This window comes from Gekko japonicus, unplaced genomic scaffold (genome assembly GCF_001447785.1).
Source record: "Gekko japonicus isolate JY-2015 unplaced genomic scaffold, Gekko_japonicus_V1.1 scaffold360, whole genome shotgun sequence".
Classification (NCBI taxonomy): domain Eukaryota; kingdom Metazoa; phylum Chordata; class Lepidosauria; order Squamata; family Gekkonidae; genus Gekko; species Gekko japonicus.
This window is the reverse complement of record NW_015172015.1, coordinates 780,153-792,462: the sequence shown is the minus strand read 5'-3', so window position 1 is coordinate 792,462 and position 12,310 is coordinate 780,153. Positions and strand designations below refer to the sequence as shown.

General features: G+C 42.1%; 1 protein-coding gene across 1 annotated transcript in view; it reads right to left on the bottom strand.

Annotated features, from left to right (window-relative positions):
* Window positions 1-382: 382 nt before the first annotated feature.
* The window catches only part of SLC16A3 (solute carrier family 16 (monocarboxylate transporter), member 3), a 47,603-nt gene continuing 35,675 nt past the window's right edge, over window positions 383-12,310 (bottom strand). The window contains exons 2-5 of the mRNA XM_015420400.1: window positions 10,275-10,517; window positions 5,284-5,427; window positions 2,020-2,787; window positions 383-1,776 (exon numbers count right to left, since the gene is read on the bottom strand). Of these exons, the coding sequence (XP_015275886.1) occupies window positions 1,502-1,776; window positions 2,020-2,787; window positions 5,284-5,427; window positions 10,275-10,497 (1,410 nt within the window). The 5' untranslated portion in view covers window positions 10,498-10,517 and the 3' untranslated portion in view covers window positions 383-1,501. The remainder of the gene's footprint in view (window positions 1,777-2,019; window positions 2,788-5,283; window positions 5,428-10,274; window positions 10,518-12,310) is intronic.

The following is a 12,310-nucleotide window of genomic DNA, read 5'->3' as shown; positions in this document are numbered from 1 at the left end:
ATATAAGATCTATAAATTTCTCTTGGACTCACAGTTGTGACACATCCATCTCTGAAAATGTCTGATTGTATAAACAAGCCCTTAGAATTACCAGCCTTCCTTTTCAAGACTCTTTGAAGAAGCAGAAATGCCAGTCCACTTCCAATCCTGGCTCTAGAAAAAGGTGATTAAAATTCATCCAGGGACAATTAATTTGTATTATATAAAACAATGAATCCCAGGACTCTTCCTTTTCAGAATGTCCAAGTGAATTCTTGGCATTGCTACCACTGAATGCATCATTGCAGGGTCAGCTACACTTTTGCTTCCAAATGTTGTCTTGTGTCATCTAAACATTGCTTCACCAGTTATTACAAGCCAGGGTGGGGTGGGTTTTTTTCTTCAGAAGACTGTGGGGTGGTAAAAGGCAAACAGTCCTCTTGGCTCCTGTAATTCTTCCTTTAACCCATTCCATTTAGTAACAGGGCTGACAGTTCTGTAAGTCCCTCGTTATATTTAAATACTGGGAGAGCATTATTTTACAATATTTTATTTTATAAAAATGAACTTGCACCTTTTTATAATAGCTTTCTACACAAGGTGTGTGTGGTTCCCCTCGTCCAGTTTAATTTCATTCTGGAAATTAGTGTTCATCAATTTGGGGGGGGGGGGTGTCTTTGCATCCATCCATTCAAAGTAATTATCTGTACAAAACTCTGTCCAAAATAGGATATTCTCGGAAGAGGCTGCACTTAAAACCAGAGGTCAACAGGTAGTTTATAAGGACAGCTTGCTCTGTGGGCCTTTTAGGGTTATACAGAAATTTCGTTTTGTTTTTCACACTATTTGGGAACAGCAGCTATGAGGTTTCCTAGGAAGAATCTCAGTGCCTTTCTTGGTATATATATATCATCATATTTCCAGTAAAAATGACAAGTAAAACAAAAACTCATAAAAATACATTGACAAACCAAAAGTCATTGAAAATTGTACATGTTATCAAAATTAGATTAGGGCTGAGCCAAAGATCTAAAAATATTTGGAAAAGTATGCTTTTAAAAACCTACTGGAGACTACCAAGTCCCTGAGATTTTTTCTTGCTAAGCCATTCCTCCTAAAGCAGACACAGACATGGAAGATACATTAAGGTGCTCCACACGCATAAAAACAGATAGTTTATGTATAATTCCTCTCTAGTTAAAACACATTTTCATCCAAGTGAGAGTTTTTCTGGTGATGCATAGCAGGGGCCTCTATGTGTATTTAGAAGGCCATTTGTTTTGTTTACATCTGTAGTTATGGCCAAGCAGCTTAACTTGAAGATCAATCCTGTTTTAAGTGGGGGGGGGGTTTCCAAAAAAGGGGGGGGAGAGTTAGCTTCCAAAGAGTGAAGTCATGAGCTGGTTGGCCTCCAGTTTGGCAAACAGATGGCCCAGCTCTAAGCTAGTTCTAATTCTAAAATAAACAAGAGTGTTAAAGTTACTTGAATTTCCTAAATATATGACATTCATCCTTATCACACTCACACACATGTTTCTGGATTAGTGACAACTTCCCCATTTTTTTCAGGTTCCTTTTTCAGAAACTGTTCCACTTCAATAGAGTCCACTTTGGAGTCTTCAGGCTGTTTGTTTAACTCCTCTCTTTCTGCTACATCTTCTTTTGCTTGTGAATGCACTGGTTTTATCTTAATGCAACAAGCATTTCCTATAGCCAGCACGAGAGATGAGGTAACAACTTCAACACCAGCAATGATAAAAACATACATATATTTATGGGTTGCATCCAAGATTTTACCTAGAAAAGAAAATTCACAGGTAATTTAAAAAACTGCTATCATTGTAATGAAGAAAATGGCAACACATTAAATCAAATATTTTCTCTTATTGTGCATGAATATATGTTCAACAGACACTACCCTTTTAAAGAGAAATTTAAAAAAAACTTAGATGCCTAAGTTTAAGTGAATATCTCCCCTATTCCACAAACATCCCATAAAACTTAAAGAGCAATGAGTTGATTAACTGAAATGAAATTTACCTGCTGAAGGTGGTCCAACCAGAACAGCCATTGCCTCAACCAGAAGGACCAAGCCAATGGCACTGGAAAACTTCTGTGTACCAACAATAGCCATGAGTACTTCAAACTGCAGCGCGCCAACCATTCCATAGGAAATGCCAAAGAAAATGCAGAAGACCACTAGGCCAGCATAATTGTAGGACATTGATCCCATGAGATCAGTGAAGCCATTAAATAGCATAGCAAAACTAAAGAAGTAGACACAGCGGGGCCTAACCCATTTCAAGCCAGCCAATATTCCACAAATCGGTCGAGCAAAGATATCAACAAATCCAAGGACGGTCAGGAGAAAAGCTGCTTTGGTGTCTGGATACTTCAGATCCTTAGCATAGCTCACCACAAAAACTGGGGGCACAAACAAGCCCAATACCATAATGGATGCAGCCACGGTGTAGATTAGGAAGCCTCGATCTTTAAAAACACCGAAATCCAGTAGTTTTTTCTTGATTTTTTTCTCAGAGACTGCTTTGGAATCTTCTGTTTTCTTAGGAGGTTCCAGAGGTCTCATCAGAGCTCCGCAAACGCAGCAGTTCAAAAGCAACCCACCCAGGATAAGAAATCCCCCTCGCCATCCATATTCATGCTGCAGTACCTGCCCCAATGGTGAAAGAGCACAAAGAAAAACAGGGCTTCCAGCTGCAGCCAGCCCATTGGCCAAAGGGCGACGTTTGTCGAAGTAGCGATTTAGCATGATGAGTGAAGGCTGAAAGTTGAGTGCAAGACCCAAACCTGGAAAAGAACAAATATCATTTTAAACAAACAAAACTGAGCACCGATAGCAGGGGTGGACAAGATTTCCACAAAGCACAGGCTGCAGGTTTCCAATCCCTGACCCCAAGATACAAAAATGTCCAGGATGTGGTTATTCGTAGGGCCTTGTTCTTTTCACTAATACAGTTACATTGGCATGCCATTATGGGATGCACCCTATTCTTGAAACCTATGTAGGAGATGTAGAATCAGATCCCGCTATGCAGTTGTGAAAGAGAGGTTTTACTTAACACAGTTTCATTTGTGCCAGATATTGTGCAACAGCTACTATTAAGAGTAAGTGCTAATTTTTCATTTCTGATTAATTTTTATTTATTTAAAATATTTATATCCTACTTTTCTCCCACTCAATGATACTCAAAGTAGCTTACATCAAAAGGTTTGTTATCTTGGGGGAAGTGATCTCATCGAGGAAGATGGCTGGCTGAATCCACAACTCCCCTCCGGCACAGCAATTTTTGCCTCCCAAGCAGGTAATAGATTATAAGCAGCAACTTTTATATAAGTAGATATGGTATCTAAAGCTTCAGCAACTAGAGGAAAACATTTGAAGAGCTATTTTGAATCTGTAGAAGCCAGTGTGATTCATCTAACCTCAGAGGAGAAAGAAGGGAAGACCAAGATGGCTACCTGACACTCGCAATTAAACAAAGAGGCCTCTGTCTCCATTACTAAGAACATAAGAAGAGACCTGCTGGATCAGACTGATGGTCCATCTAGTCCAGCATCCTGTCTCACACAATGGCCAACCAGTTCCTCTGGAGGGCCAACAACAGGGCATAGAGGCCAAGGCCTTCCCCTGATGTTGCCTCCTGGCTCTGGGATTCACTAAGAATGAGCTGAAACAGTTTTTAAATCATCTTAGAACTGAAAACTGATATATCAGCCTTGCTATAAAACAATTAAACGAGAGGGTAATTCATTTAGAAGCCTCAGCAGATCAAACAATTGATTTTGAGATTACTACAGCTCATTTGAACCTTACACACCATTCCAATGTATTTGAAAAAGCGTGCCTTGCACACGAAAGCTTATACCTTGAATAAACCTTTGTTGGTCTTAAAGGTGTCACTGGACTCTAATTCTGTATTACAGCACGTAAAGTTAGTGAGCTTGAAAAGGCAAACCAGTCCTTGAAAGATAAACTGGATTATGCACAAAACTATGCCAGATGTCGTAATTTACGCATATAGTAGTATACATTGGATTTAAAAACTTGAAAGAATGCTGGGCTGGAGGAAACGTGAGATGTGGAATTCTTCTCTCTCTCCTTTTATCCCCATTACCTTTTGGTCATGTTCTCTGGTAGTAGAAAGGGGAACAGTGGTGTGCTTTTAGTTCATTTTGGGGGTTGGGGTGGGGAGTGGAATTATTGCCTCTTCAGACCTTTTCAATGCATTTGCTAAGCTTGTCTGGTTTGTTAATTTTAAAAGTTATTGTTAATTTAAATGGTTAATCTTAAAATAGCTAAGTATAATGTTAAAGGCCTTATTCACCCTATCAAAAAGCAGAGTACTTTAAATGTATTAAAGCAAGGATCATATGACATTATATTTCTACAAGAAACACATATTAAAAATGCAAATGAGAAAATATTGAAAGTCTTTTGGCTAGGAGATCATTATGTTTCCCCAGGGACAATCAAAAGTAGGGGTACAGCTATAATATTTAATAAACATACTGTGTTTGATTGTACTGACCAATTAAGAGATACTGATGGCCATTATATTTCGATCAAGGGAAAATTGCATGGATCACTATATGCACGGATGGGGACTCAGGGAAAGTGGGAGACACAAATAACATTGGGAACACGGGAGCTAGTTGAAGCACATGTTAGACCTGTCGGAAGGCTATAGCACTTCATAATGCAGATGGAGGCTCAGTGTTGCCTTGCCTAGAAATCTCCTTGCATACACAAAGCACATCAAGGAGAAGACTATGTCAAGGGCTTTTCTTCTTGAGTATACATTGGTCCACTTGCTAAATACTGTGTTGCAGTGTGCAGCCTAGCTAACTAACTGTTCATACGAGCCGTTTGGGCCGGGAGAAGGACGGATCAGGGCCGGAGCAAACGGGCATGATCCCACAGCAACATCTGGGGAACGTCGTGCTTCCGTCTCCGATCCGTCCCATCCCGCCCATACAGCGCAGCAAAAAAGAACCACCTCCCTAAGTGCGGCCGTGGGATCGCGGGTGCGTCCTTGCACCGGCGCATCCCCGGCTCCTGGCCGAACTGCGCATGTGTGAGCATGCGCAGTTCGCCAGGCTCCCCTTCGCACCGTCGCATTCTCCCCGGCATCTGATCGTGCTGGGGAGCGATGCTCTGCGGCTGAGGGGATCCGTGGGATCCTGCCGCGGCGTGTCAAGTTTGGTGTGGCTCTGCTTAGCCGCGTTCCAGCCGTCCTGTGTGGCAGGGACCTAAGTCTTTCAAAGTCTGTCACTACTACTTACCAGTAACGACTCCAGCTGTAACATAGACCTGGATGATGCTGTTGCAGAAGGACGCAGTTACCATCCCCAATGAAGCAAAGAGGCCTCCAACCAGCATAACAGGACGGCAACCAAACCGATTCACACACATACTACACAGGGGACCTGACAGAAAAAGAGACCATCATACATTTGTCTATGTACCATCATGGGTATTTGTTAAATTCTGCTTATCTTGCCATATTTCACTCAGATTCGGTCATGTGGCGATCTGGTGTTAGAGACTATTACAATGCTGCCTCTGTCTTTCAGCTGGCCCAAGCTCTGCAGTGACAATGCTTGACCAAGTAGTGCTTACAAAGTCTCTGGCCATATTGTGGATCTACCTGCAACTGAGCTGACTGAACTCAGAAAAGACTGAGGTAATAGTGGTTGGCAGGTCTTGTGATTTGGAGAAAGAGATTGGGACATCTCCTGGTTTCTTAGCTTTGCGGTCTTGGGGAATCCTGTGGATCCACAGCTGCTCCTGAAAGCATGAGCAGTGTTCGTATTTACTTTTTCCTGGCTCAGTGTTGGAAGGTGGTGAGTATCTTCTCTAGCCGCAGACGGCCAGCAAGCCAGCATTCCCTTGTGACTTCAAATGTAACAGACTCTAGACATACTGCCACCCTTGAGGACTGTCCAGTCACTTCAGCTGATACTTGCTTGAAGCAGTTCATCAGGGGTTGCCAAAGGCACCTTGCACTGGTACTCCAGCATCTCCAGTGGCATCTTGTTATTTCCAGAGCACAATTCAAAGTATTGGCTCTGACCTAATAAACTATTTAGTGGTTGGGGCTCTGCATATCTCAGGAGCCATATTCTATCTTTATTTCCCTCATGAAATTTAAGACCATCCAAGAGCACCTCTTATAACTCCACAGTCTGTGATCCAAGTTCAAAGAGCAAGGGCATTCTTGATTTCCCCCCACAGTTATGGAACTTTCTTTCCTTGACATCTGTGAAAGTCAGCACCCAAAAAACCTATGAGATCTTTCCTGTTTGGGTTGCTTTTTATGACTAGGATTTTAGAGGTACAAGGTGAAGGAGATGTAAACATCCTCATGTAAGTTATCTATCATTCTACTACAGTTTATCTTTCAAGAGATATATCTTCTGTGATAGTTTCAAACAATGTTTCTATATAAAGTGTGCAGATGGACTAATAAATCTGTGCCTTCAGTTGTGCTTATGCATGTGTGATTCCAAATTCAGCCCCGCCCCGCCCCGCCCCCCCAAGTATTTGTATTGTATATACTGCCATGGTATAGTCTCTGGGAGATCATATTTATCCCAGAACATTTGGCAAGAATAAAACTCTGCCTTGGTGTATATGAGTTGATTTAATATTGGTAATTTCCTAGTGGCCAAGGCACTGTTAACCATTTTTAATCTGGGGTTAGGCCAAACTGAACAATTTGCATGTGTGTAAATCGATTTTTTAAATTTATTTTTATTTATTTTTTGGTCTGCGGAGTGTACCGTATATCAGGTTTGCCTAGTCACAATGATTGTGGGCAAACTGCTTATGGAGGTACAATGGTAAGTGCAGCAGGGGAACATTCAGCCTCCCTCTGGATTTAAATAAGTCTTCGTTACGAGTTCATGTGGGTTCATCAGGTGGCCATTTCCATTTTAGTGCTGATGTTATTAAGAAGCCCTTATGATAGCTAAGTAAATTATGTCGTTTAATTCCCTTCTGTCACTGAAAGATGGAGTTTATGGAGAAAAAAACAAGGTAGTGCTGGAATACTTTCAGAAGGCTGATAGCAGAAGACTACTGATTAGGCAGGTGTGATGAGGGTACATATTTGTATTTATTAAAATGTTAACTATACCCCATAAGGAAAGCTGCGGTGGCTCAAGTGGTTAAGACGCTGAACTGCAGGCTGTGGAAGGTCGGTAGTTCAGCAGTTCGAGACCCGGGTACCACATGACAGAGTGAGCTCCCGTCTCTAGTTCTAGCTCCTGCCAACCTAGCAATTCGAAAGCAAGAAATTGCAAGTAGATTAAATAGGTACCACTTTGGTGGGAAGGTAACAGCGTTCTGTGCGCCTTGGTGTTTAGCCATGCCGGCCACATGACCACGGAAACGTCTTCGGACAGCGCTGGCTCTTCGGCTTTGAAATAGAGATGAGCACCACAACCCTAGAGTCGGATTCGACTGGCTTTCGAGCAAGGGAACCTTTACCTTTACTTTATACCCCATAAATTGTTAGTGCTTTCCATCTATCTAGATCTGTTTTCAACCATAGAATTATCCATTCCATATCGGTGTGATTTTGATCCCGAGGTAAGTCAGCCCTGTAGTTTCCAATGAGAGGTCCATTTGGGAAATATTATTATTAACCAATACACATTCTAATTTATTCCAATACTCTTGTAAAAGTAAGATGAGTTTTGGCACAGAGGCGTGATTTTTATGGGGGGGGGTGTTAACACACCATCTGCAGATAGCAGAATGTTATTGCTCTTTTCTTCCCACTAAAAAGCCCTGACTCTCTTAATTGTTTTGCATCCCGCCTACTTAAAAGCTCTTTTTGTCAAGTTAAACAGGAGGAGTGAAATGCAACAACCTCACCAAGTGCCTCTTTGCAATATAATTGAGGATGAGATTATTCTACTGGTAACCAGTGTTCCCTCTAAGCTGAGTTACTGTGAGCTAGCTCACAGTTTTTTTGCCTCCGGCTCACAGGTTTTTGTTTCAGCTCAGGAAGGATGGCTCCAGAGCAAACTAATTTATGCAGTAGCCAAGTCGCTCACTCACAACTTTAATGCCAGTAGCTCACAAAGTAGAATTTTTGCTCACAAGACTCCACAGCTTAGAGGGAGCATTGCTGGTAACTCCTCTCAGTTCAAGGATAACATAAATAAACTGGATCCATTGAATATACTGCTCAGGCAGTTGTCATCATTCCCTGACCTCCCATAGCCTAAATCTGAAGAGCTTCTGAGGAGGAGGCAATGTCACCATACCTCCTGTATCAGTTCAAGGACCTCCTTTCCGGTCCTAGGATCAGGAGGAAACACCAGCACATGAAGAGGACATTGAGCAACATGTCTACAAAGTGGCATTCATCGACCCTGCTCAGTCCTGGAAGCCAGAAGTACCTCTGTTGCCACCTGCCATAATGCCCTCTGAATCTTTCTCAGCTACTCCTAATATCCAAAGAACAGAGAACATAGCAGACAAGAGCTGAAGCCCAGAGTATAAGGTGCAGCACTCACTTGGCAGCACAAGGCCCCACTGCTGCCATTCACTGGGCTTAGCTTAAATAACACAGGGATCAGTTCCACTAGTGCTGTAAAGCCAGTGGCAATCTCTTCAGTAGCCACCTGGACTCTGCTACTGCAACATCTCTGTTCAGCAACTCTCTTTGTGTCCCTGAAGCCATGGCTATCAGGTTGGGCAGCTTCTTACCTTTTCCTTGCCTTGAATCTAACTGGGCTGCTCCCCTGTTCCTTTCGTAGCTCTCAGCCTCTTGCCATGCTGTTAACAATCAAAGCTACTCAGCCCAACAGGGCAGCAGGTCAAATACCTGTATATATGATTGCCAGGTTCCTCTGACAGCCAGTGGGGGATGGGGAGTGGGCATACCAGGAGCAGGGAGTCCAACATGCCCACATGACCTCCAATGTGACCCAAAAGTGACAAAGGTACATGAGCGCAACACTCTGGTGTTTGGGCAAAAACTCTATGGTAGAATTAGCGTCACAGGGCTCTTTTTGTAGCAGGAACTCCTTTGCATATTAGGCGACACACCCCTAATGTAGCCAATCCTCCAAGAGCTTACAGAGCTCTTCTTACAGGGGCTACTATAAGCTCTTGGAGAATTGGCTACATTAGGGGTGTGTCGCCTAATATGCAAAAAGAGCCCTGGCGTCTACCACAGAGCTTTTGCCCCAAAACCAGAGTGTCGCTGTAATGTGCCTACATCACTTCCAGGTCATGTTGAAATCTTGTAGGCACGTTGCTAAAATGTTGGATGTTCCTCCCTTTTTTTTGCGATAAGTCCCCCAACACCACCGGCCAGCTGATCAACGCCAGTGGGTCTGGCATCCCTACTAGTACAGCTGCCATTGAAAAATGTCTCTGTATCTTATCAAATGCCTTTTTGGCATCAAGAGAATGGACAATTGCTGCTTCTAATTTAAGGTTTGCCAAGGGAAGTAAGTCTATCAGGGACTTAATGTTGTCTGAGTCCTGAGTGCTTCTAATGAAGCCTACCTGATTTTAGGAACCAATGTGAAAATTATTTTCTAACACTTACACACAAAGACTGGTAAAGATTTTCGAGTCTTCATTAATCAACAAGAAAATTAGTCTGTACTTTGCACATGTTGTGTGGCCCTTTTCAGATTTATGGATAACTAAGATTAATGTTTCATACAGTGTTAGGGTAGCTTATTAATTCACTATGGTTCCTGATAGATAGGGATGTGAATCAATGCGTCACCATAAGATTTATACCAGTCTACAGGGAAGCCATTTGGTCCTGATGCGCTGGGATGCATCTAGTACATGCATAAGCAGAGTCTCACTGTTCTGAGCCTAGTGATTTTAACAGACTTAGAAAGGCATAACCCTGCTTAGGACTGCACTGTAAGTGTGGTAGTGCCAGCTTTTGCCAAAATGTCTGTGTATCCAGCTCCAAGAGATTTGAGTCACTTTAAAATTTCTGGTAGTACAGCATAAGATTTATAGGTTTGATTAATGGGATAGAGGGTTTTTTTAATATGCTTGCTTAAAACTGTGAGTAAATAACTCCCCAGGCCTTTGTTCCCAATGGTGCTTCTGGTACAAACTGGTCTGCTTAAAATGCCATATATTTTAAGTTCTCTTTGATAAAAACGTGCTACTTTTATTTAATCTCTGCTTAAGTTCATTTTTATCTAAAGTCATCTACAGTTATTCTAGGATTAAATGGTTCTTTGATCTCTTTACCTCTACTATGTATTTTTTTGTTAATTACCTGTTCCATAAAGCATAGCCAACAGAATGGAGGAGATCCATGCTGTGTCACTATATCCAATACCAAATTCACGGATAAGCTCCTTAAAGAAGACACTCATGGCCTTAGGAAAAGCGTAGGAGAATCCAGTGATGACAAAGCACCCAAAGAGAACAGCCCATCCCCAGCCGCCATCTGGGGCTTTAACTCCAGATGGACCATCATCAATTACCACAGCTCCCATTGTAAGAGGTTATCAGCTTCCTAAAACATAATTGAGAAAAAAGAAACAGTGATTATATAGCCCACAAGTAACAGGAAAAACCATCTCAATGTTGTTATACAGTACAGTACTGTGGTACAATAGCCTCTAAATAACAGAACGTGCCATAGAAAGCAAAACTAGTCTTTCCATGGGGTTGCTGCTATTGTTGTTCAGTCACACAGTTGAGTCCGACTCTTCGTGACCCCATGAACCACATCACACCAGGCCCTCCTGTCTTCCGCTGTCCTCCTGAGTTTGCTTAATTTCATGTTCCTTGCATCGATAACACTAACCATCTCATCCTCTGCCGTCCCCTTCTTCTTTTACCTTCAATCTACCAGAGATTATTTGTTTTTAAAATTTTAGCATCTATACAGGTATAATGCTTGGAAAGTAGAACAGAAAGTGGCAGGTATGAAGGGAGCAACTTGAGCAAGATTTGAAAGAGACAAAAACAAACTCTTTGGACAAGCATAGAAACAGACTTCCGTTAGCAATCTTCCATTAGCAATCCCTTTTTTCCTTTGTCATCCAAAGGCTCCACAGCTTCTCTGGCTGATTTCCTTCTCCGGATATATATTTTTTAAAATGTTTATTGTTTGTCTTGATGCTTTTAGAACCTGCTCCTCAAAATCTCTTTTTGCATGCCTAATTATTGACTTACATTTCTTTTGGCAGTCTGTGGTCCCTCCTGTTCAATTCATTGGGGCAGACCTTCCACTTTCTAAAAGATGCCTTTTTACTGTTTATAGCCTCCTTGACTTGCATTGTTAATCACACAGGCCTTCTTTTAGACTTGGCAGTCCTTTTCCTAACCTGTGGAATGCAATCTATTTGGACTTCAATTAATGTGGTTTTAAATAGCTTCCAGGCATCCTCTAGGTTTGACTCTCTCATGTTTCCCCTTCACCTTTCTTTTTACTACTCCCCTCATTTTTGTAAAGTTCCCTGTTTTGAAATCAAATGTTGCAGTTTTGGACTTCAGGGGTAGCTTTCCATTGATCTGAATGCTAAACTTAATCACATTTTTGGTCACTGTTCCCAATAGATATAACAACTTCTACCTCCCTCACCAGATCTTGAGACCTGCTCAGAACCAAGTCCAAGATCACTACCCCTTCTGGTTGGCCCTGTGACCAAGTGTCCCAGTGCACAATCAGTGTTTCTCTCTCTAGTAACCCTCACATCCCTCAGCCTCTTAGACACCATACATGGCCCTCAGTTATTATCCTACCTGCACTCCCAACTTCTATTATGCTCCAATAATATTGCCCTGAGTGTTTACACAATCATCCCTTTGGACTGACATTCCAAACTGCAGGTCCCCCAGCTTCTGTTGGCTCCCCCTCCCCTGGATTTGGGGAGCTTTTTAACCTCTTTTTTTCCTCCAGAAACCTGTATCAATAGCCTTGGCTGGCCTCGTTGTGTGGATGTTTTGATCCACATGGTGGCACCACTTCGCTATTATAAATACTATTTTGTGCTTTGTTCATATGATAAATGTCCTGCAAGTTGTGGGTATAAATATGAACTTGGAGCCAATAGTGTCTAGACTAGTCATACTCAGAGTCCTTTTTGTAACATTTAGGCCCAGCACTCCACAGCTTGGAAGAAAAGTATTTAACATTCAAACTCCAGAAATAAACCTGGCAGAGCCTACCACAGCAGATCTATTGCACGGAACTACTCTTACAGAAGGAAAACATCCAAATGCTTTCCCATCATCATCTCTTTATGTCTGCTGGAAGACTGAGCTACAATAAATACACAGGCTACCCCAAGCCACACAAAG